This window comes from Zosterops lateralis, assembly GCF_965231275.1.
Source record: "Zosterops lateralis genome assembly, chromosome: 10".
NCBI lineage: Eukaryota > Metazoa > Chordata > Aves > Passeriformes > Zosteropidae > Zosterops > Zosterops lateralis.
The window spans coordinates 25,951,544-25,975,872 of NC_139770.1; the positions used below are offsets into that span (position 1 = coordinate 25,951,544).

The 24,329-nt window shown below is 40.6% G+C and overlaps 1 protein-coding gene and 1 long non-coding RNA gene across 6 annotated transcripts in view; one reads left to right on the forward strand and one right to left on the reverse strand.

The window, feature by feature from the left end:
- CLSTN2 (calsyntenin 2) overlaps window positions 1–24,329 on the forward strand; it is a 267,508-nt gene that overhangs the window by 240,599 nt on the left and 2,580 nt on the right. The window contains exons 10-17 of one of the 5 annotated variants that reach the window (XM_083868329.1): window positions 13,839–14,005; window positions 17,278–17,426; window positions 18,736–18,959; window positions 20,617–20,787; window positions 21,365–21,558; window positions 21,831–21,884; window positions 22,097–22,220; window positions 23,804–23,988. In XM_083868329.1, the coding sequence (XP_083724455.1) occupies window positions 13,839–14,005; window positions 17,278–17,426; window positions 18,736–18,959; window positions 20,617–20,787; window positions 21,365–21,558; window positions 21,831–21,884; window positions 22,097–22,220; window positions 23,804–23,988 (1,268 nt within the window). The remainder of the gene's footprint in view (window positions 1–13,838; window positions 14,006–17,277; window positions 17,427–18,735; window positions 18,960–20,616; window positions 20,788–21,364; window positions 21,559–21,830; window positions 21,885–22,096; window positions 22,221–23,803; window positions 23,989–24,329) is intronic. The other 4 variants (XM_083868330.1, XM_083868331.1, XM_083868332.1 and 1 more) reach the window with 4 other exon arrangements.
- LOC310913169 overlaps window positions 1–24,329 on the reverse strand; it is a 53,962-nt gene that overhangs the window by 10,571 nt on the left and 19,062 nt on the right. The gene's annotated exons all lie outside the window — the stretch shown is intronic.

The following is a 24,329-nucleotide window of genomic DNA, read 5'->3' on the forward strand; positions in this document are numbered from 1 at the left end:
TGGGAATCCATTCCCGCCAGCCCTCAGCTGAATGGCATGTTACTCATGACTGCAGGGGCCACATCTGTGGGCCTGTGGAACAGTTTGGGTATCTGTGGACCAAGCCATGCCTAAGCAAAAGCTGTGCCAGCTTTGCCACAGCCCTGTGTCTGTGGGGTTCACCTGCCCCCAAGGCAACTGAGACCAACAACAATAATCGTGTTGCCTTTGCACCTCTGTCTCCTTGCCTCAAATTGGGAACAGAAGGAATTAAGGCAAAACTGCTCACATAGGCTTGCAATACATTCATACCACAGACTATATTTCATATTTAAGCTGTTAAACAAATAAAATGCTGAAATTGCTTTCAAACATTTTTACTTTTGCCTGGGATAATTTGATGGCTAATCAATAACCATTAATAACTTAGGATAAGATTCTTCCTTTTTGATGAAACACCTGATTTAAACTACTGAAATCATACCTATAGCTGCCATTAATATTTACTGAAATAGTATGTTATTGCTCTTTTAATAGTAAGAGAATTGGAGCTCCTCAAAAGTAGAAACAAATTTTCCACCACATGAAAATGCTAAGATTTAGTAATACAGTGTGCAAAAGATTCTGATAAACTCTCATGTGACAGACAAAAAGATAAAGTTTTAACGGTTATGTGAAACAAGATTTCAAGATACCACTTTTGACAAAGTTTATCATTTAGTACATTTGTTTTGATCACCTGAAACTATTTTAAATGAATGGTGTGGAAAGTCACTTTGTTAATAAGATTCAGTGTTGTATTTCAGTCTGTGAAATAGTAATTAATCAACTAGAAATTAATCAATAGAAAACCAATCTATTCTAGTCAAAACATTAATCTTTAAAGTTTGTATATTTCAAGAAAAAGGGGCTATATCAACTAAATATTTTAACTCTGTATGCCTTCTGTGAAATTGTTAAGAAATCTGCTTAGGCATTTCATCCAGTACAATAGTCTGAACATCTACATTTTCAAAGCATTACAAAGCTGTTTTACAATGTTCTGTGATTTATTTCAGTAAAATACACAGTGATTTTGGTGTCATAAGCCATTCAGGAGTGGCCTTGTTAAGAGGATATGAAGAGTTTCCAGATCTGGTTTGCTAAGAGTATTTCCTTTCTTTTCATCGAAGAACTGGCACAAAGGAACACTGCTTTAACCTCTTCCTTTAGAAAGGGCAAGACTTTCCTTTCTGTCTTTACTAAGCCACTTTACAGTTCTGAGTACACTGCATCCATTTGTCAAAGTCAAATTATTTGAAAAACAACCTCAACTCAGACGAAAAAATGAATCAGAAGAAATAACATTCCTTTTTATTTCCCACACTCACTCTGATTTGCTGACAGCCAAAAGTCATTGTGGGGCAGCTGAAGGACTGGCAGGGAGCAGGAAGAGTATATAGAGTATTTAGAGAACAGTGAAAAATCAAGAACAAGAAATGCAATTTGTTCTGTTAGCACTCATAGGAAAATCTGGTACAAAGGATTTACCCCCTTGTAGATGAAAATGTTCAGTTCTGGTCTGGAAGCTGTTCTAGTCTGGGAATTGTTCTGCTGCTTTTTTTAGGAGCCTGAGTATCCTCTCTGATAGAAGTGACTCTTTGAACACTGATCTTTCCATCACCTAAAATGCTCCTCATCCTGGGGTTCTGTAGCAAGAACCATGCCTGCACCTCCTCCTTGTCTTTTTCAGAGTAATATCCTGCAGGAATCTTGGATGTAGAAAATTCTTTTCTTTAAGATTATTATTGCTTATTATTAATATTTCATGAGTAACTCTTTTCAGACTTTTATAGCCTTGTTTATAGCATCCATTAGTTAGGAAAAGTTAGGTTGTTTTTTATTTCTACTTTCAGCTGCTCAAGTGAAATATAGGAACAGTTTAAGATCAGGGCTGTTCTCCTGCCATAGCATGAAAACAAACCTAATGTGCAATTCCTCAGGCTTATGTGACAAATTCAAACTTTAGCCTATGATGTGGTCACTATGCCTCAGTTTGTCTGTGGCATAAGCAAATCTCTCCTGCATCTTTACCCTTTCCCTGGCAGTGTAAAAGATTTGCCTGATTTGTTTGTTCCTGATTTTATGCAAAATTTCTTAAATAATGTGAGTTGAGTGCTAGGACTCTCGAAAAAAGAGGGAAACTTAGCCTTTTCTTGAAGGGTAGATTCTCAGAGGCAAGCAGGGAGTAAAGATGATTGGAAGACTAGAAAGCCAGCCTTTAAAAGTGATAGAAGAGACCCTTCCCAGGGTCTGTCAGGCCTGGGTCAAGTTTACTGCAGCCTAGGAAATGGCCCAGTTATTTAAAACCAAGCCTGAGGAATGGTTCCCAGCTCTAATAACACTCTGTTCATGTAGAAAGTTGCATGATTTGTTCTGGCATAATCAATATGAATTTTATCTACTAAAAATTAGGTGTACTGTATGTTACTGTGGCATAATTTTCCTTTTTTAATCTAAAAAACTTGGTTCTTTCTTCAGGGATCTTATTAAAAGGAAGATCTAAGCACATCTACCTCATGGATTTAGAGTTCTTGGTTAGCCTAAAGTGAATTCTTTTCTATGCAGTTGATGTTCAGTACTGCAATACTTGAGTGGGAGTGGTTTATTTGAGGGTGGGAGTTTAACCATTATCTTTAGGCTAGTGTTGATGTTGGTTTGGTTACATGCAACCCAGGAGCAGTAACAGGTAGCACCTAATCCCAGCAAAGTGCCAGTCTTCATGTGTGGCAAGTCCCAATTTACTCCTTAGCTGAGGTTTTAGTGACATGAAGCCTGGGAAAAGGTAATGCTGACCACAGAGCTAAGAAAACCAGGCTCTTAGTGAGGGCAGAAACAAGCACCTGGTACAGCTGTTCCTGAAATTAGCCCTTTCTGTACCCTGTTGAAGTCTGACAGCTTTCTCTGCAGGTACATTGGGTTAATAATATAACTTAATATCTTTAAAATTTTGTTCATATCGCTGGTCTCACTGATGATTGTCAAGGGTGTGATTTTTATGTAGGTCAGGTTATTTGAGGCCAAATTGCTGCTCTGTCTCTAATGGTGAAAGAAATTTTCAGGCAGAATTACTCTCTCAGGGTATCTAAAGGACAAAATTGACTTGCTTGCACATTTGTCTCCTAGAGCAAAAGAGACACCAAAGAGAACAGGAGGGAAGTAGCCCTGTATCTGAACTGCTTCTTCCCTGAATGGGTATTAAAGCAGACATGGTACTTTGGGATAGGAGAGAATTCCCCAAGCCTCAGCTTTGATTCTCATTACTACTCTTTTCCTTCTTTAGCATAAAAGTACTTTTAGATTTTCCCTTTTCCCTTAAGAGTCTCAAGATCTTTTCAAATAATAAAGAGGTGCAGCAAGGCCGGAGAATCACTTGTAACTCTGTGGGCACAAAGTGCAGTAGATGATTTTTCCTTGGATCACTTAAAGAAATCTGCATCACAGCATGAATAGAATCTGAATTCATGATCTTCTGTTCTTATTCTGTCTTTTAGGTTTTAACATCCTGTTTCATTCTCCTGAGCGATGCAAACAAATTATTAGCTTGTCCTGAAGTGCACTTTACAAGAGCTTACCCCAGGAAGTTCTCTTCTGAGTTCATTACTTCTGATTCAGTCTGTCTGAGGACATAGCAAATGGACCCTTTTACAGAGTGAGAAACTTCTTTCATTAAACCAAGGTTTATAGGCTCCCACTCTGATCTCTATTGCTATACATTCAGGGGCAAAAGCAGACAGACGAAGGGAGCAAGTTACATGATTTGGTAGTCATAATTTTTTGTACCAGGGGCAGAAAACAGACTTTCACATGGTTCTCTGAAAAGATAAGGTCTTGAGTTCATAACAAGGCAGTTTGGGAAGGAAGGAGTTTGTGTATGACTCCTAAAACTCTGTCAGGAATGTAGTGACACATGTCAATGACTTGTCACAAGGTTATGCTATAGTTTACCATGGCTGGAACTAACAGTGCCACCCCTTCAGCAGTGCTGGAGCCTTACAGTACAATTCTGATGGGTGCTGCATAGAGAGGGTCTTTAGGAGAAGTCTGTCAACAGCTCCTTTATTATCATGGATACAGCAGAAGGCTATTGTAGTTCCAGTTTTCTAAGGAGTTGCTGATTCCTATTCTATTTTTCTTTTGCATTCTCCTGTCATTTTCCTCTTTCCTTAATCTATGCTGGAGAGATCAGGTTTTTCTATAAAGCCCTTCTGTGGAATAACCTTATTATCTTCACATCCCAGCCCTCTGGTGACACAGTGCAGTCAGCAAACTGACTGATGATTCAAGGGAAGAAGCACTGTTAAAGTTAAAAGTTGCAGAGGAGTCAGAAAAAGGAGAGCCTGTGTGGGTAGTGTAGCAGCAGCCTGTATCACTCAACCTTAGACTTCCTCCAGAAACAAAGGTATTCAACAGATAAAGATTCCCCCTACTGTGCATCCAACATCACTGGATCGTGTCAAGGGGGCTGACATAGCCTGCACAGATCTGACACCTCAGAGGAGTGGCATAAACACGCCTTAATGCAAGAGCACCAGGCCATATCTCAGCGCATGTGATGCTGAGTATCTGTGTCCCAATGCTTCCAGTGCTCTTGCTGCTTTGTCCTTCTCATCAAGAGAAAGATGGGGCAGATTTCAGTGCACTTCACAGATCTTTGCTGATTTTCAGCTGTAATAGAAACAAAAACACATGTGGAAGTTTAGGAGGGTGCTTTCTTGGAGAGCTGAAATTACATTCAAATCTATCACCCTAGATATATATCCTGTTTTTAACTGAATTTTTGCACGGAGCACTACTTACCAGCAAAAAAAATATTTTTTTGAGAATAGGGATATAGGTTTTTTTGAGAAATATTTATCTATGGGCTGAATTGTGGAAAACTGTAGAGTGTTTTTATTATCCTGAGAAAAATCATCTTCAATAGTGTAAGTTATACCCACTTCGGGTTTAAGGATGTATTGCACAGAGATCATTTGGCATTCGGGCACTTAAGAGCAGGGAGCTCTTCATGTTTTCAAAACTTGTACTTCAGATAAAGCTTTAAAGCCTAAAGCTGTTTGAGTGAGGTTGTTGGGTTATGATATATACCCAGAGCGGGAGCAGACTTAACAAGGGCCATGTTTGATGACAAATTTCTGATTAATTTTTATCTGAGTGATATAAAAAACCCCACTAAAACTTTTCTGTGCTTAGAAGCTCTGGGAGTATAAAAGGTTATATCACTAATTGAAGCTACTCCTGAAATCTGTGTTAAGTTTCATCCTCTTTAACAGCCAATCTACTTGTCAGGGAATTAAACCCAGCTCCCTAAGCCATAAGCCAGCTCCTGCCATAATAAAAAATGGGATAAATTTGGAGGCTTGGACCTGAGGACTTCAGAGCCAGAATGTCTTGTACCTGCTCCCAGATTTATTCAATCTTTGTGTTGGAACCCTGAATAATCAATTGTTCTTTAATTATCTGGCTCAGTATAACTAGAGTCTGGAATATCTTACTTAAAAGATTTGCATCTCAGTTGGAAAGTCTCTTGATTTCACCATTTCCCATGAAAACCTCATTCTGCTTTGACTGCCTTTATAATAACTTGTTCATTATTAGGATAGCACAAAAAGCCTGCAAAATCTGTGAGCTCAATAAAGTCACTTGTTTTGACGTGCCTTATTGCTCTTTGGAGATTGGTAAGGAATGCAAACAGCACTTTGCATCTGTGAAGTCAAACCAACAACTGTAAAATTCAATGCAAATCAAATTCTGTCATACTTTATATCAACTCAATGCAAAATGAAAAACAAGTGTCATGGAAACAGGCTGTGCTTCTTAATGAATGCATTTTAACCCCATGAAGTCCAAACCTTGGGATTCTTCAGTTTCCCCTGGACCCTGCAATGCTATATCTAACAGATATGTCTAACAGAACCTCTCTGTGGCTGCAATCAGAGGTGATTGCTAGGTAACACTTCTTAACTCCCCTAAATTGTTGTACATCTGGCAGTCTTCAACTGTTTATAACAAACATTTCTTTTCCTCCATGTGTGTAAGGTGTCGCCGCCCCACTGAGGTGTCCCCAAGACAGACAGACATTTGCAACATACTCAGCTAAGTAGGTTGCTCTTCTCCATTTGATCTGGTGTGTTTGAATAGATACAGGCAGCAGCTGTAACTGTGCCTGTGCCTATTTAGGTCTGTGCCAAGCACTGATAATGTAAAGTTTTGCTTTCATTGGCAGCCTGATGGCTTCCCACTGAGAGGTCTGTGGGGTCTCCTTTGTGTCCTGGTGGGTGAATCTCTCTCCCTGGCTGTGTTCCCTGCTGAGCTCAGCTCCCTGCTGTGAGCTCAGCCCCATCTGTGAATGGCACAGGAGGGAACCAACATTCACAAGGGCTCAGAGACTTGTGGGCTTCTTGTGGGAGGGGAACATCTTGTCCCCAGTGCAGGAGATGCCTCTAAGCTGCAGCTAACATAATGGGACATTACTCCTCAGCATATCCTGATAAAGCCCTAGTTATCTAGATGATTCCGGCAGCAAAAGAGATCAGAACCAGCACAGAAGAATCTCAGTCCAGAAAAGTTATTTTAGCAAGTGAAAAATGTGATGCATACTACTTCAACAATGACTAAGGAGTGAACAGCATTATAGTGAATAATTATGGATGTCATAGTTCCTCTGGATGCCTCGACAGTCTGTTGATGCCATCTTCCCTTTACAAGGGTTGCATTAATGCCAAAAGCCACCATCCATCCCCCTGTACCTGCCAGACTTTGGGAGTGTTGGTGCATGCTGGGTCAGGTGTGAAAAGAAATGCACAATTTTACCAACAAGATGTGAACAACCCTGTGGCCTGTGTTCCCTCACAACTGTGACGGCAACCACAACATTTACATTTAAGTAAGAGAAAAAAACCAGTAGCTTCAAAATCTTTTCATGGAAGGACTTGCAGTAAGAATAGGTGGTGACTAAACTATAGTTTCAGTCTTTTTTGTGTTACAGACATTATCTTAATTCCAGATAGCAGGGAAATGCTCTTTTCCTCTCTTGGCCCTATCATTCATCAGCCTTAACTACTTGACTGTTCCCCAAGAATTAACACTAACAGCCTATTAGTCCATAGCAATCAATAAACATAGTGCTGAGTGAAGCACAAGATACAACAGAGTTGAGGACTAGGTTTTCTCATTCTCTCAGAACTTACCAGCAGGTTCATGGAGATGAGCTCTATCTGAGCAGTATTTCACTCGTAGGAAAGGGCAAAAAAGACCCTGACAACAAGGAAGTCCCATGAACCTTGCTGAGGCAATCCAGATTAACTGGATATGCTGAGCTCTGGAGAGAAACTGGAGATGCGGTGTTCCAGAACTATTACAAATTTTCATCTATTTGGATTACCTCAAGACCGTCGTCACTGGAGCTCCACTTTCTTCTCTGTGTAATCTGTTTAGGTCTTCTTCATTATCCAAAAATGTTGTTGCTTAGGCTCATTTTGGTCTCAGAACCTAGAGCTCAAAGTGCCTTAAAGCACTAAGGGCTGTTGGGAGCAGTTCATGTCTTTTCTCAGTTGTTTCTTAACAGTTGGTAACATCAGTGCTAAGTCAAATCCAGGCAGTGGAATTGAGCATCCTCCTGCCCAGCAAAGCCATTGACTCTGAGCAGGTGTCAGCTGCATGGGGAGCATGAAATGAATCGTGCTCAGGGTCAAAGGATCTCTTTTTGAAAAATCAGTATTTTGAAGAATTTGGAAAATATTCTGTAAAATGTTACTATCAGCATTAGGTACAGTTATCCATTGTGTTTAAACATGCAATGGAATTATCATGTTCATTCTGGATTAAATATATTTATACTCATCTAGTCTTGGGAACTCAGAATTTTAGAGTGACTAGGATTTGGAGGCTGGCCATCTGGGGCTAAATTTCCACCCACTGAGAAGCTGAAGTCAAATACTCAAGGAATATCAGACTGCAGAAGCAGAAGGAAACACAGCTTTCAAACACACATACAGTAGAGCCAAGTATGAATAAAACATTCTATCAAAGCTAGAAACCAGGATTGTAGGAAGCTGTCTTTAGGCCATTCCTTTAATTTTAGTGAGAGTTCTGGTTTTTGCTTCCCAGTTTTATTGTATTTGATTTTTTCCATTTGCAATCTAATAATTACTGGGGATGGGAACATCAGCAGCTAGTATATCCCACTGAGCTGAGAAGATTCTGAAATGCTGAGACAGAAGAATATTAAAATGACAGTATGCTGCAATTCCAAGCAACTGTAAGAAGAGTCAAATATAATGACATCTGTTCACCTTCAAATTCAGAATTGGCAGGTATATAATTTTGTCTTTAGAGCTGGTAAAAGTTGCTTATGGAAGGCTCATTTAGCAATCTGGTATAAGATAGTATTCTCTCTTTAAGTGTACTTGCTTTTTCATGTGATTAAAAGCTGGTGTTCTCACTGCCCTGGATGAACAGGCACAACCTGTTTCACACATACAGTGACAAGAACACTACATTAGAGTTAGTACTTCAGCAAGATAAGTTCTCGTGCTTTATGTTTCTTTCTCTCTGCCCGAGATTCCAAGGCTGGTGGTTCGAATGGGTCCGAGCAAGTGTTTTTCCCTCCTGACCTCTGAAGGTTTTAAGTCTGATTCTGAGTCTGGTGCAGGGCTCGGTGCAAGAATGACGAGGAGTCTCAAGGTCTTGGTTTTCTTGGTTTCTCACATTGTTTATTAATTCTTATCTTACAATTCTCTGTGTCCGGCCAAGATGTTCACAGCAGCTTGGACACGATGTGACTCCCCCTGTGATGGGAGGTCACTCTGCTTTTATTCAGATAACTACATGGTTAATATTTACCATTTTGTGCCAATGTCTATCACCTATACTTAACAGGGTCATTTCTACTTTGACCCAATCCATTTTGTGCCCATGTCACTGCAGAAGGTGGATGCCAAAGGAGAAGAAGAACCCAGGGCACCTCCCTAAAATCTCCATCTTGTCCCTTTGCATCTACATTCTAAAAATCCCCAAACTACAAAATCTTCTGCATGGTGATAAACTACACTACTGTCTGTTATACATTTGTGACTTGCAATTCTTCTCTCTGTTAGAAGTTTTTCACATGGACCAAAATCAAAGACTGTGTATTCCTGGGCTCTGTGCCAGGCAAACCCTCCTGCACAGACCCCAGACCTTCTTTCTTGGGTCCCAGGCCTCTCTACCGAGGTCTGCGACCTTCCCAGGGCATCCAGAGGGATGCCCTGGACTCCAACAAGTTCTAGGAAGAGCAACAGGGATGTTCATAGTCTACAGTTGTTAGGTAGAAGATGTAAAGACAAGTCCTTGTTTATAGCCTGGCAAAGGAAAATGATACAGCTGTATTTTGATAGCTCACATTTCCTGGGAAATAAATGTCCACATCAAGGATCAGTGGTCAATGGAGGGGATTGCTTGGGGAGCCTCTGTATTCAGAAGAGTTTAGAAAGCTCAGGCAATATTCTCAAGAGTAGATAAGGTACAGCTGTATTTGTCTTGGGGCTGGGGACAGAGTGTCTCATCCCTCCATGTCCCTGCAGACTCTGCTCACATGCATGTTGTTCACATGCATTGTCCCAGCCTGGATCACCATATCATTGCCCTGGCCATGGTTCTGCAGATTTTTTCTACTCACACAGTATGGCACTGGCATCTCCCAGCTATTTTTCACTCACAATTTCTTGAAATACTTGGGGATTTTTGTTTAAATAAAAGTTGATAGAGCAAAGATTACATCACCTCCTTTACAGTCCAGTCTCGATCTCTGCACCTGCACAAATACCATCCTAATTCCTGTGTAGAGGGTGTGTAAGCCTTGTTCTTTAAATGCTCAATGTTTTTGTACTGCCTGTATTTTCAGAGTATTTTAAAAGCTTATTCCTGGAAACACTCATATTCCCTTCCATGATTTTACATTTGGTGGCTGGACAGATGACTTTAAACAAGAATTGTACATCTCCAAAATGGTAATACCTCCTTGTGCACCAGTATTTGCTAAAAGAGTAGCTTGGGCACAGTGCATACCCTGCCTATTTAATGATTTATGGGCAAATACTGGATCACTGCTAATGAGTTAGCAATGTAATTGTAAGTGCTTTGTCAAGAATACCAGAGAAGAACTAGTCCTAAGTGGAAGAACAACCAGTATCTATTCAGGGATGCTTTGGTTCATCCTGCTTGTTTCTGTCAGGCAGAGCCACAGCACTGAGTTCTTTGTTCTGGCTTCTTGTCTGGTCTTTTATATACATTTTGATGAGTGTATTTCCCATTTAAATACATTCACTGATCTGAGCCTACTTCTTATTTAGCCTCTCTTCAGAACTATTAAGACCTACTGGCAGACTTACTAAGGTTTCTAAAGTTCAAAGCTCCAGGATTATTGGAGTGTTGGTATTTTAGCCTTGGAACTTGCTGTCTTCACAATTCAGTAGTGATATGAGAATGTGAAGCTTCAAACAAAATGTGATTCCTTCTGCTTCTGTAAGCTCTTAAATGGCTTTCTCTCTGTCTCCTTTTTAAAGAGATGTTTGCCTTTTTTATTTTTTTTTTTTAATTTGGAATACCTTTTTCTTTGCAATTACATTACTGCTGTATATGTACTTTTAAAGAAAATGTAAGCAAATAAATTTTTGTATTTTGGCTGAAAAGCCAATGTCCCCATAATGCACTATCAATTTACCAAATAATTGTCTTGGTAAGTATCAGAAAGGCTGAACTTTAGCTGCTGTATATGTGAAAGTTTCTAGGAAATCTCAACAAAATTCTGCCCAGAGAAAATTTTCTGTGTAATGGACAAATGAGTGAGACTGGACAAGAAGAATGTCCCCTTGGGAACCTTCCTTTGGGGTAAGAAAAAGTGAGGCAGTAAAAAGTGAGGCAGTTTATGCTGTAATGTTAAAAAACCCCACCAAAATCTGCCTACTTCTCTGAAGAAATAGTCTGCTTGAACAGCTCTTTTCTGTCAGTACACCAGTGTGTATTTTCTTTGCTATATAAAACAGCTTGAGTCTTCTTCATAATGCTCATCCTGCAGAGACTGGAAGTGGGGGTTTCCGGGCTTTTAGATAACAACGCACCTAAAGAAAATCTGCCACTTCATCCCTTTTGAGGTGGTTTCACGTTCGCTGAATTTTGTTTACTAACTGGGAGATAGGATTTTGGAAGAAAAAGGCGAAACAGTCTCAACTTAAAAGTATAACAGATAGATTTTATTAACATACACTAAGAAAAGGAAAAAAATGAGACATTCAAACACCTTCCCCCCACTACAGACTGTTCACTTTCCCACTCAACAAGAGAGAAACTATGATTTTCAGTCAGTTGCAACCATTTAAACACAATCCCTCATTACTTTGGGAGAGGAGCCTCTCTAGAGTTTATGGAGATACACATCACAAGAAAAGGTCTGGTGGCTTTCAATGTCACAAATCTGCAACTGCCCAGAATTTTGCAGATTCTGTGCAGTCCTACCCATTTAACAGTTTCCCAAGCTGCTTATGAGCCTCCACATGTTTGGGGTACTGTTTTAAGAATACTTTTCTAGTATAAAGCAAGGATTCTCTTCTTCTATCTCTAAAATCGTCGCTATCTCAAAAGAAACAGAGACCTCCTTTTATGCCCAGAAGCCAGGGCATCAAAATCACTTATTTTCTAGAATCGTCTTTGTCTCAAAGGCTGAGACCTCTTTATTTTCTATCTCAGGAGCCAGGAACTTAATCTATTCAAAATTCTCAATTAAATCTCAGTTATATCAGTACACACAACCCTTTGGCTAGAACTTGCATTCCCCTAAACAGCATTATAATATCACAAGAAATAGTTCATTTCTCCAGAGTTTACATCCAGAGAAGTCCAGTCAGAAATGTCCACTTCCTCCATCCATTCTTCTAATAGTCTCTATCAGTTCTTTTGCTGACTTTGTCTCATATCACTCTGTCTTCCATGGAGGAGGGAAAAGGATTAATGTCTTTGCCCAGAGTCTTTTTTTCTCCTCTCCAGCTGACTCCCAGAACTTTAAGGCCGCAGGTGATGTTGGGGTGGGGGAAGGGGGAGGATCTCAGGAATGCTGATGGATGACCCTCCTCCACCCCTGGTCAGACCTAAAGTAACTCAAACTTGGATCAGCTCCCTGGAGCTCTGGAGAAAGATTCTCAAGATTCTCTCCTCCCTCGGACCAGCAGGTCCGGCAGCCAGGCCCAGAGCAGGGCCGCCGCCGTGGCCGCTGGCACAGGGCCAGCACTGCCAATCTGCAATCCTCCTCCTGTCCCCATCGGAGGAGCCGGGGCAGAAAGGGGACACCGCTGGCCTGGGCAGGAGCCGGGGCAGAGAGGGGACACCGCTGGCCAGGGCAGGAGCCTGGGCAGAGAGGGGACACCGCTGTCCTGGGCAGGAGCCGGGGCAGAGAGGGGACACTGCTGGCCTGGGCAGCTCTCCCACAGGCAGTGGCCTCTCCTCCCTGAGGCCTGGCCGGGCCTGGCCCCGACGGCCCAGACCCGAACTTCTCAGTTACTAGGTGATGTTAACTCCTCACCAGCTGGAAGAAGAAAGGAGCCGAGTCACTTGGGACCTTTGATTTAAGCCAGGATCTCCAGAGATGTGCACAACACTCCTATTTGTCAGCCAAGCTGTCGATCCGTGCTATAACTTCCTTAGGGAAAAGAAAACCCTTTCGCATTCATGCTAAACCACCTCACTCATCCTGCTCCGATCCACACACAAGGTAAAGTTAAAACCTGAGCTATCTTGCCTGGCAAAAAACAAGTTGTTTGACCCTAAAGCTATAAACACTGTAGAGATGAGTTATCTACCGATTACAACAGCTTATCAACAGCTCATCAACTGCTAATCCAATTAGTCTGCCTGGCTCACTGCTGTGTGGCTCCCTTGGTCCTCCCAGGCTCAAGGTAGGCAGTAATTCACACGCACTTCCACTTCGCACTTCGAGAGATAACACTGTAGGAAAGACAAGCTCTAAAAATTCTTATAAAGGCGGATGAGTAAATCACTAACTGTCCCAAGAGTAATTGAGATGCCATGATCATTGAAGCAGGCAGTCTGTAATCATGTTTTATTGACAAGTCCTAAAGATCAGTCTTCCTTGGGAGCTGCATGGAGTGAAACCCAGCCGAGCATGTCTGCAGGGGCCGGTGCAACACAAAGTGACAGAACCAGACCTGGCACCAAGTGAGGGTGGGGTGGGACAGCACTCCTAGCCTCTTAGAGAGGGGCTGTGCAGAGGTCCGTGCTCAGTGCTGGAATTCCCAGCGTGTCCTCAGACACAGCCAAGGGACTGTGGCAGTCTGTGTACAGAGAGCCACCACTCTCAGCTCATCTGTTACTGTGTTCTTGTGTTCTTGGAAGGACAAAGGCAGAGGTAGCTGATCTTGTTATGGAACACTTGCAAATACTGTTTCTTTATAAATAAATATTGGACTTAAATAAACATTTATTAAATTGGTGTTTGAGTACTTGAATAAGTTCATTTTTTAAAATCACATGCTTCTTTGTACACGTTTGGGAAGCTGTCTTTCAACTCTGGGTTTGCTGTCTCAGCTGTATAAACACCTGAATACAATCCTGGAAAAACAAGAATGTTGAAGACAGCCTGCTACCAGGTACCACCCAACAACTCACAAAGACATTCCACTGTATCACAACAAATGGGATCTCAAATACACTTTGCATTTGGTTCTAGATAGAATAGAGATTCTTTAAAGGTATTAAAACATAAAGTGATTTGTTATATGTACAGTTTGTGCATTGGTACCAATAACCATTTTGCATCCTCTTTCTTGCAGGAGGTGAAGTCACCAAGCCCAGGTTTGCTCAGTATTTCCATGGCAGCCTGGCCAGTCTAACAATCCGGCCAGGGAAAATTGAGAGTCAGAAAGTGATTTCCTGTTTGCAGGCCTGCAAGGAAGGTCTCGATATTAATTCTCTTGAGAGTCTTGGCCAAGGAATAAAGGTGAGGGATGAACTGACATCATCTTTGATAAAAATTTAGATGTGATTTATGAAGTGGAAAGCCCAAGGTAGAGTACGCACTCTACAAATGTACTCCCAGAAGCAATATAATTTCCCATAAAATCATGCAAAGAAAAAGCATAACAGTAGAAGAGCTGTGACACTGCAAAGAAAAATGTTTCTATTATTGCAGGGCTAGATTATGAGAAAGTAAGGCACTGCTGATATTTCAGTCTATATGAATTGCTGGGTTGTGTTTTCATGCTTATTTTGTTACTTCTACAGAAATAGACATGATTCCAAAGATTTATTGATTTTTGATCTCAAGTAGTTTTAAAGCAGTGGGATACATAAGTCCTAATGCAATAGCATTATGCATATGACTGCTCGTAGTGTAGAGCTTTTTCCGAGACTGGAGGAAAACGGACAGGGAAATTCTGTTTTAGTTGACCTAGGGGCCAGATGGGTTTGCATTCATTCAGATAATTCTGAAATTATGTTCTTTGGATACATATGTAGGATCTTATCTATTCCAATGCTCACATGAGCTGCATTGTCAGTTTTCCTTTACCAACACCATTATTTGGTGACACCATTATCTTGTGCTCAGTGTAAATGCACTTGTGAAGCTGTTTCCTAGCATAAATACCACTTCCAAAGGAGCTGAGCTTCAGTTCCAACACAGGAAATTCCCTTGGGTGCAGACAATGCATCCTGAGAAACTGAGCAAGGGTGTTTTGGTGTGGGATTTTCAGAGGGGAGGAGGATGTTGCTATAACACTTCATCTAGAACATGCAGTGGGAATGCCATGGACTGCATTTTCTTAGCCAAACCTTTCTGTTGTACAGACTGACCTGAAATATGCCCAAATGTCTGTTCAGGTTATGATAGGTTGCAGTGGTGTATAACTGACACATTTTGTGAAAACAAAGGTAAAAATGAAAATTGAAAGTGCAAAGGTAAGAAAGTATTTTGCTAGCTCTAACTTTAACATATGAGGAAAGACCCCAAAGAATTCTTTTATCATCCTACCAAGGACATCATTAAGAATTTCACATTGCTGCTTCTCACAGCAACAGGACACAGGGATTGGTTAAAGCTATTTTTAAAAGGCAGTGCATACAAAGAGCAGGTAGGGATTTCTGGAACCTGTGTGTGTAAACCTAATAGTAATTTTTTTGCTGGGATTTTCCATGAATTAAAGCATTGTACACTTTGTCCATGGTGCTTAAAAGCATAGTAATTCCTCCCCTATTGTTGCCCTCTGAAACCCGACAATATTTGAGTCACCCCAGTTTCATGGGCTTGGGGAAGTCCCTCTTCTACCACCTACTGGTGCTCCAGCATTTTTGATTGCCTTCCTTTCTGTACTGGCAGTGCAGAGGGAGAAAGGAAGACAAGATTTTTTCTGCCTTTTCATGTTTTTTGCAAGCCTTCAAAACATTTTCATTTTCTGAAATACAGATGAGGCATAGTGGGGTTTTTTAAGTTACTGATGTTGCTTTTACTGCCTCAGCAAACCAACAGTGAGAGCAACAGCAGGAGGCAAAAATGAAAGGAGCAGATAGAGAGAGATTGTGGACGGGTTTCTTTGTGGGGCTGACAGGAGGAATCTCAGCTATAAGCAGAACTGTTGCCTGATCTTGAAGAGAAAATGAAAGAGAAGGGTGTTGTGGTGTCAAAAATAAACACACCTGATCCCAGACAGGCTCGTGTGACAGCTGCACAGAGTTTCTGTGGGGCTGTTTATGTGCTGCTTTGCAGATTCAGTGTTGGCAGACTGATGCTGGAAGGTGTTTCTGGGCACTTTGGACCATGGGGATTTACCCTTAAACCACCTAAGAAAGAGCAGTGCAGCCTCAGTTTTTGACACAATAGTGTTGGACGTTTTTGGGCTGCAGCCTAATTTTCAGATATCTGTAACAGCTCTCTGAGACACTGTCTAAACTGTTGCTATTTTTAGCTTTTTTAAATGAGAAAGACAAGAATGGCTCAGACTGGGGCTTTCTTGGGTCCCTATGGCAGCGTTCCAGCTGTTTTGGCAGCAGAGCTATTAACTGGCTAGCTAGTGTCTCCTTTTGCTAATTTCATCCTCTACTGCTGCAAGCTTAAAGAGAGGAAAAAGTGTATGCAGATTGGGATTCATGTTAGTCCTCCTCTTTGTTAAAAATGCTCTTCACTGTGTTGTGACCTTCCTGCACAAGCTTTAAACCCAGTCCTCCATGTTCTGTTTGACAGAGGACCCTGCACTTCCTCCTGTTTGAGGTGTTCTGCTTTTTAACCCTTCTGGCTGTAAGGAAGTGTAGACAGTCACTGTCTGTATTTAACAGAACATCTTCACATAATCAATGTCCAGCTTTGGGGAGGGACTACCCAGGAGAGAAAGGTGCATTTGCGTTTGGTGCTGACAGCAGCAGTGTACAACATCAAGGGGATTAGGTTTGTTTCCTCTGCAAGGCAGATGGTTTACTGATCCAATTAACAGACAAAACATGGAATTGGGATTAATTACGATGAAGGTAAAAATCAGTCATTTGTTGTGTCACAACAGTGACAAAGTTTCTTGGTCAGCAAGACTGATCTATGTTGAGTGCAATGGAGTAGAGAAGGCTTGGAGCTACAAGAGCAGGCAGTGACTTTGCAGGGTTTCCTGGCCAAAGTGAGCATCCACCTCCATCTTAAATCATGACACCCTTATTGATCATGAGGATGGAGAGTCCCATTTACTGTGTCTGACGTTAATGAAGATGTAGGAGACAAATGTTGTAAATGTTTTCTTCATTCATGTTGAAATATATTTTAGAAAGGTAGCCCAGGATAAAACCACACAGAAAACAGCCAAAATATGCTTCTGCACACTAGGCTGACTCAAAAGGCAATGCTTTTTTATGGGGAATGTGTTTAACCTAAAAAGATTACATTGGAATAATAATCATGGTGGTAAGTTAAGGTTTTGAACCTCTACAGAGTTCAAAAATAAATAACACTGGAAATTGCTGCAGAAATTGTATCAGCAAGATTGATAAGGCTGCGCAAAGAATGGCAAATCTAGATTAATTTACTACAAAATTAATTATAACAGTAGTTTTTTAGGTGACCGATACAAGCACATGTTTTAGAGAACATATGGATTCAGCCAATGATAGCTACTAAGATTTTTTTCTTAAATCATTACATTTTTAACTTACATCTGTGCAAGATTCCTTTAAAAATACATTATTTTGTACTTTGTACTTGGTGCCTTAAATACAAATTATTTGCATTTCTCCTAGTATCACTTCAACCCTTCCCAGTCAGTCCTTGTCATGGAAGGAGATGACATTGAGAATATAAATCAAGCCCTCCGAAAAGTCTCATACATCAATTCCAGACAGTTTCCTACTGCAGGCATACGACGTCTCAAAGTCTCATCTAAAGTCCAGTAAGTTGTACCTCAGCTGAATTGAACAGATTAGGAACACTTTTAATTAATTATGTTTTTCTTTGGCCATATAAAAGGAAAAATTTTGGCTACATTAAATTGATAAATCATACTGCTTTGTTATTAAACCTAAAGGATTCATTTAATTTACTTTTATGTCAATTTACATGGAGGTTTTCTCTTGATTTTATCTTCTTAAGAAACCTTTGTTGTTAATGTAAAATACTTGCATTCTCTTTATAGCTTGGGGCATATAGTCTGGACTGAACAGTTGCATTTACTGCAGTCTTATTTACTTTTAATTTTAAACATTTATGGTTCCTTCTGAGATAGCCAGAGCCATGACTTTTTAAAGCAGGCCTGTTCCATGTAACAGAGGACATATCTGCTAGAGCAATATCTGTAGGTGTGTGTGTCTGTCCCCTGCTGCGTCTGTGCTATCCCTGGAGCACTGGCGGAGGCTGTTGACCAGGGTCTGTGCCTGTCCCTCTCCGTGTGGCACAGTGACAGCAGCTGCACAGGGATGTTCAGAGCTGCCATAGCCTCTCATGAGCTCATTTCTGTCCAGAGCAGGGAAAACAGGGCTTATGAGGGAAAACACAACCAATTCTGCCAACTCTCTCCTGCTGTGAGCACCGTTGCTCCCAAGTGTCAGGGCAAACCTGTGGTCTGAGCTCCCTGCTGGGAAAGCAGCTCCCGAGGCAGTCCCACTGGAACCAGCCCAGCTTGCACATTCCAGGGCTGGCCCAGCTCCTGAGCCAGCATGAAGTGAGGCAGAGCTTGTCACTTCCAAAGCACACTGATGATTCAGATGAAAATAGAAGTACAGGCACCTTTTGTGCCCTGCAAATGTTGAAGGGTCCCAAAAAAGTTCACGATGGGACCAATTTAAATGGAAAAATTAGGCCCTTTTAATCACACATGACAAGATATCCATGTTGTATTCATTAGCTGGCACTTTCTGAATTTAATGTTAGGTTTACTGAAGTTAGTTGTTATCTAGTTAATTTTTTTAACCATTTACTGCTCTGTTAAATGTTAGTTAAACATTAAAATATTATTTGCATAGTGGCCTTAAGAAAGATTGAGTTTGTCCCTCAGGGTGAGTTTCTGTGAAGATAGGAAGTGAGGAGAGGGCCAGAGTTGGCATGTGTGCACAGTGGTGCGAGAAGGTGTCCTCGTGTGGCAGTGCCCGAGGATGAATTAGACTGATCTGAGAGCCATGAGCTGGGTTTGAGGCAGTGCCAGTGCCACACTCCTCTAATATGCAATGCGTTACATGCAGTTAATGAACAATGTATTTTTTCAGATGTTTTGGTGAAGATGTCTGCATTAGTATCCCAGATATAGATGCCTATGTAATGGTGTTTCAGGCCAATGAGCCCAAGATTACTATAACTGGGATGGACCACTTTGCTAGACCAGCTGCACAGTTTGAAAGTGAAAGAGGTGTTATTTTGTTACCTGACATCAGGATTGTCAGCACAGTCACTAAAATGGAGCATTCAGTGGACTTAAGAGAACATAACAGAGGTTTGTGTCTTTCTTTTAAATATTATTACTCATTTCATAATGTCTCCTTTTATTTTTTTAAAGGATGGTGCAAACAAGTAATGCAGAGGAAGTTACTTCACCCAGATTAATCAGGCCACAGTAATGCTGTACTGAAGAAATTCAACACATTGAAAAATGTGTTAAAAGGTGGCAGATCAGAAGGTGCTTCAAAAAAAGCAGATTCTCCACAATTTTTTGTCCACTTTGTATACTTCAGAATAATTCCTTTCTGCTCTTCCTTTCATATTCTCTTCTGTAGGGTATTTTCAATAGAATTCAATAGAATGTCTACTTGTAATGGAATTTTGTTAATTGTGCTGATAAAATGAAAAGCAGTAATTGAACAAAGGTTGAAGTTTTACTCTGCTCTCATGTTTCCAGCTCTGATACTAGCTAGTGAGAGATACTTGAGAAAGTAATCTTATATCTCAGTTTCCCACCTATAAAATGTATTTATAATCCTTTTAAAATATTTATTTTGAATGATGACAGTTTATTTTAACGCTAAGCAATGTGTATATTTATTCAACACTGTGTGAATGTTCAGAAATATAAATCAAGTTTAAAATCACTGTCTATAAAGGAATCTTCCTTTTGGATGTTTGTGTGAGAGGCAGCTGAAATGTCTAGTAATTTGAGGAGTCATTCTAAATACTGTTTGTTGGACTAGAATAAGCAGTAACTAGATGTATGTCTCTGGAGAAGAGAAAATGGGTGATGATATGCAAGTTTAGGGGTATGGATTACCTGAAGCCTACAAATTTGACTTGGGCTACATTTTTGGATATATTACAGCTATATCTAGAGCTTAGGTACTCAAATTCACTGCACCAGGAGTTGGCAATCTAGGACATAAAGCTTTCCTGGCCCTCCTTCCCAGTGTACCCTCTAACATCAAATTTGCAAAATGGGCAGGAAGTTCCAGTCTTGCAGTGTCTGTGCCCTCAGGGAGCTGCTTAAGCAGTTTTGTTGCACACTCTGTGCTAGGTTGATCAGAAAATTTAAATATTAATTTGATATGCTACTCTTTTTCCAGTGACAGAATTATTTTTTACTTGTATATATTGAAGGACAGTCAGTTTATGGCTTAATTTCTTAATTTCACAGAGCACAGGATCTTGCTATTTATAATAATGCCCTGCTCTTGGATAGATGGCCAGGTCTTTGCAATGCAAAAAAAATTGTTTATGGGGCATAGAGTAACTGAGAGAATCATCCAAGCATAGATATGTTGGATGTGTATTTTTCCAGTTTGGTTTTCCTTGAGAAAGCTGGTATTAATACAGCATTGAAACCTGGAATTTTTTACATTGATTGATTTCCAAGATCAAATTTCAGTTTTCTACTTCCAGTAATGTTCTTGGGTGCCTTTTATTACAGAACAATATGTTTTCTATTTATCTCATTGGCCTTCATCATAACAGCACCTGTACAGACAGCACACTTCTCTTGATTTGCTTCAAGTGTGCTGGATTTAATATCAGCAAAAAACAGTTGGGCCATCTCGGCAAAAATTGAAAGCCCTGATGCAAAGCACATAAATAGACTGAGCTATTCTGTGATCATTTATCTTCATTTCCTTCTTTTTTTTTTTTTTTTTTTTTTTTTCCCCATACTCTATGCCATGGGTTCACAGCCAATAAGCAAGCGGTAGTAGAGGAAATGCTCCACAACTTGGATTTCTGTGATATTTTGGTCATTGGTGCAGAACTAGATCCCGAACAAGAGTGTTTAGAACTAGATCATGGGGAGCTTCAAGGAAAACATCTAGATGCTATAAATTCCACTGCAGGATATTCAATCTATGGTAAGTTAATGAAATTTGTTTTCCCTTATTTTGTCACATCAATGATATATTGGAACAAAAGCTCAAATATGTAAGAAATTGGACAGAAATCTATGATTTTCTAGCCATGAAAATATCACAAAAGTGACTGTGTCCTAAAAAACAGTTGCTTCTTGATCTCAGGATGTGCTGTGTTTGCCCTTTGGATTCTCAGCCTCCCTCCTGCTACTCCCCAAGTAAGGAAAATGGCATCCCTGCTCTTTTCAAATGTAGGGCTCTTGTGGACCATCATAGTGGAACGTGGGAGTGAGGGAGTCCCTCAGTGTTCCTGTACAATGCTGGGACATTGGCCATCTTTTTTACTAAGTAATTTATTCTGTACCATTGTTGTTGTATTTATCCCTCTCCATTAGGAACCTACATTCAATTCTAAAGACTATCCTCGCATAATCAAGTATCAGGGAACATTTGATGCACTGTCATTTCCAGACCATTCTGTCGAGTTCCATGTGTTCTGTGAGCAATTGATTTGTTGTGTATTGCCAGAGCAGTGTACCTTTGCCTGTCTCTGAGCTGTCTCTGCCCTCTCATCCCACAGGTGTGGACAGCATGTTCAGCTATGAGCAGGTGCTGCGGCAGCTCCGCTACCGCAACTGGGGCACCTCAGCCACTTCAGACAGGAAGTTCAGGGTCAAATGCTCTGAGCTCAATGGGCGTTACACCAGCAACGAGTTCAACCTGGAGGTGAGCAATGAGTTCAACCTGGAGGTGAGCAATGAATTCAGCTTGGAGGTGAGCAATGCAATCTGGGAGTAAGCAGTGAGTTCAGCTTGGAGGTGAGCGATGACTGAGTCATGTTTTCTGACCTAGAACCGAGGCCTAGAGCCCAGGTAACAAGTCCAGGAAAATTGCAAGACCTACTTAGCAATATGGTCAAAATTAATAATTGTTTAGAAAGAAAATAGCTTAATAATTGTTAATAAAATGAACAGATTTCATAATGTTTAGGTAACACCTAAAAGCTGATTAATAGTGAAGTAAAAAATCACTACTTATCCAAACAGGTAAATCAGAAAAGCATCCTGTTCTGTGCCACTTCAGAGTCAAGAGCCAGAAAGGTTAGAATGCATTTTTCATGCTACAAATCAAAATATATTAAGTTGTGTATTTTCCACTGACATAAAAAAGGAGTTAATTTGGCCTTTAGGATCTATGAATAGTGTTCCTATCTGCTGATGAACTTCATAGTCCAATGTAATATATGGAACCAGCAGGCTTGGAGTATAAAACACTTCTTAGTATCTGGTCTCTTATTTTTCTCGTCTCCCAGGTTAATATTCTACACAGTTCTAACTCCAACTTCATGGAACATGTAAATCACATGATAGTCCAGCCTCAATTTCTCCAATCTGTTCAGCACCCTGAAGGGAGTGTAAGTGCACTTCACAGCTCAGGTATGTGACATCTTCCCAGAGACTGCTTACAATGATTTCGGTGTGTCAGTGTTTCTCTTGTGCATCAGCCTGCTCCAGAGACTAAAGCCCTGAGGTCCATTGTTTCAGCTTCTAAAACCTCTCAGAGATCGTTGCACAGGTGTGAAAGAAGGTAACATTGAATTCTGTTCTGTCCAGGAATGTACTTTGTAATTAAAACCTGGTACCCCTTTTTTAAAGTCTTCATTACTGGTTTTGTAGTCTGACCCTGACAGTTAAAAAATGCCTTGTTTCTAGTATTGAATGGTATGAAGCGTAATATATATGGTCACATTGTCCTTGTGCATTTGTAGTTCTGTACCATATTAATTTCTACCCACTCCTTTCTAAATAAAAGGAAGAAACTGCATTAATTTTAAACTGCATAATTGCTGCAGTGCCTCTGTTAGCTGCTGTCAAGGCCTCAGTCTGGGCTCTCTGGAGATAAGATGAGTTAATCTAGTTGTGTGCACCAGGCATTAGGATATATTTGAATTTATTTTTAGGCTATATGAGTTAAAATATATATCCAGATCTGAAACCTTTTCAATGAAGTTAAATCCAGGGCAAAGATACCTGTTTGTTTAAAAGTTGGATTCTGAAATCCTTTTAGCTGAATAATACATATGTAAAGAAATAAATCTGATGTAAAGTGTAGGCAGCTATAAGTACTATATACAGACATGCTTAGACAATTACTGCATTTTTCTTTACATTGTACAGACAGTTCACTAAAATTAAACTGAATGTTTAATGGATAAATTATTGCAAATTGGATTTTTTTGTTCCTAAATACTGTTGATTTCAGACTTCCATTCTTATAGTCAGGGCACAGCAATAAAATGGGTTATGGACTGGGTTATCCCATTGCTCCTGGAACTGCAGTACCTCGACATACATAAAAAGTGGCAGCATTTCACCACTAACCTAAATATGGAGCTGATTACATGTAGTAGTTCAGAGAGTTTTTTTCCTGTGACTAGGTGGAAACAGGTTTCTCAGAGTGCAACCAAACAGTGAGGAAAAATGTCTTGAGTCCTCAAGAGTCTCCCAGGAAGGATGTAACACAGGCAAAGAGGGTGGCAGTGCATTTATTTCTGGGAGCTCGAGATTCAAATCACAAGCATTTGAAACCTTTGAATATATAAGCTTTGAGATGTACATTTTGTCTCAAGTAAGATTAAAGCCTCAGCTGTGATCAAAAGGGGTCAGCACGCAGGTGACATAACAGAATTTTACTGGAAAAACTAATTGATTCTACACTAATTAACTCCTTGTCTTCTGTAGTTAAGTCGCTCAAAGAGCAAAGGTAGGCATGCTCAATTTTTAGTTAGGATTTATCATACTCAGGATAAGATATCTGTGAACACCATTTGTGTGTGCTCCACCTTAGTGGATGAGCACTGGTCAACACTTTCTGTCATCCCAGGCACATGGCAGGTGTCTGTCCTGATTCTCAGTCCAAAGGAGGGGGCACTGTGGGTTGAAAACTAATGAGGTTAGTGGGGTTTAGGTGACTTGTTCCACAAGTGTAACTGCATTCCCTTTGCCACCCTTTGTCCCAGTGGTTCCCAGCATGGCCACTATTGTTATCATCATCTGTGTGAGTGTCCTGGTGTTGGTGATAACACTGGGCGTGTTCCGGCTCCGCACGGCCCATCAGCATGGCTCCATGGGGCACGAGGGCACCAAGGAGAACGAGATGGACTGGGATGACTCTGCTCTCACCATCACCATCAACCCCATGGAGGTACTTAACTGGGGCACAGCACTGTACCCTGGCACTGCCAGGAGCCACTGAGTGGGCTGGCAATGGTTTGAGCCTCTTTCGGGATACAGTTGTTCAGTTGTATGTGTGTGAACTCAGGAGCCCAGCCCAGTTCTCAGCTCTGCACACCTTGATCAGATATGATTGAGAGCTTCAGATTTTTGTCATGTATAACTATTTAAGAAAATGGTGAAGGGCACTCTGGTACAGCATCACTTCCACTCCATCCATGTCTGTTTTTATGTACCCAAGATGATACAGTTGCTTTGGCTTTAACTTTTACATGTAAGCATTTATACAGTAAAAGAAGGGGAAATCATTAG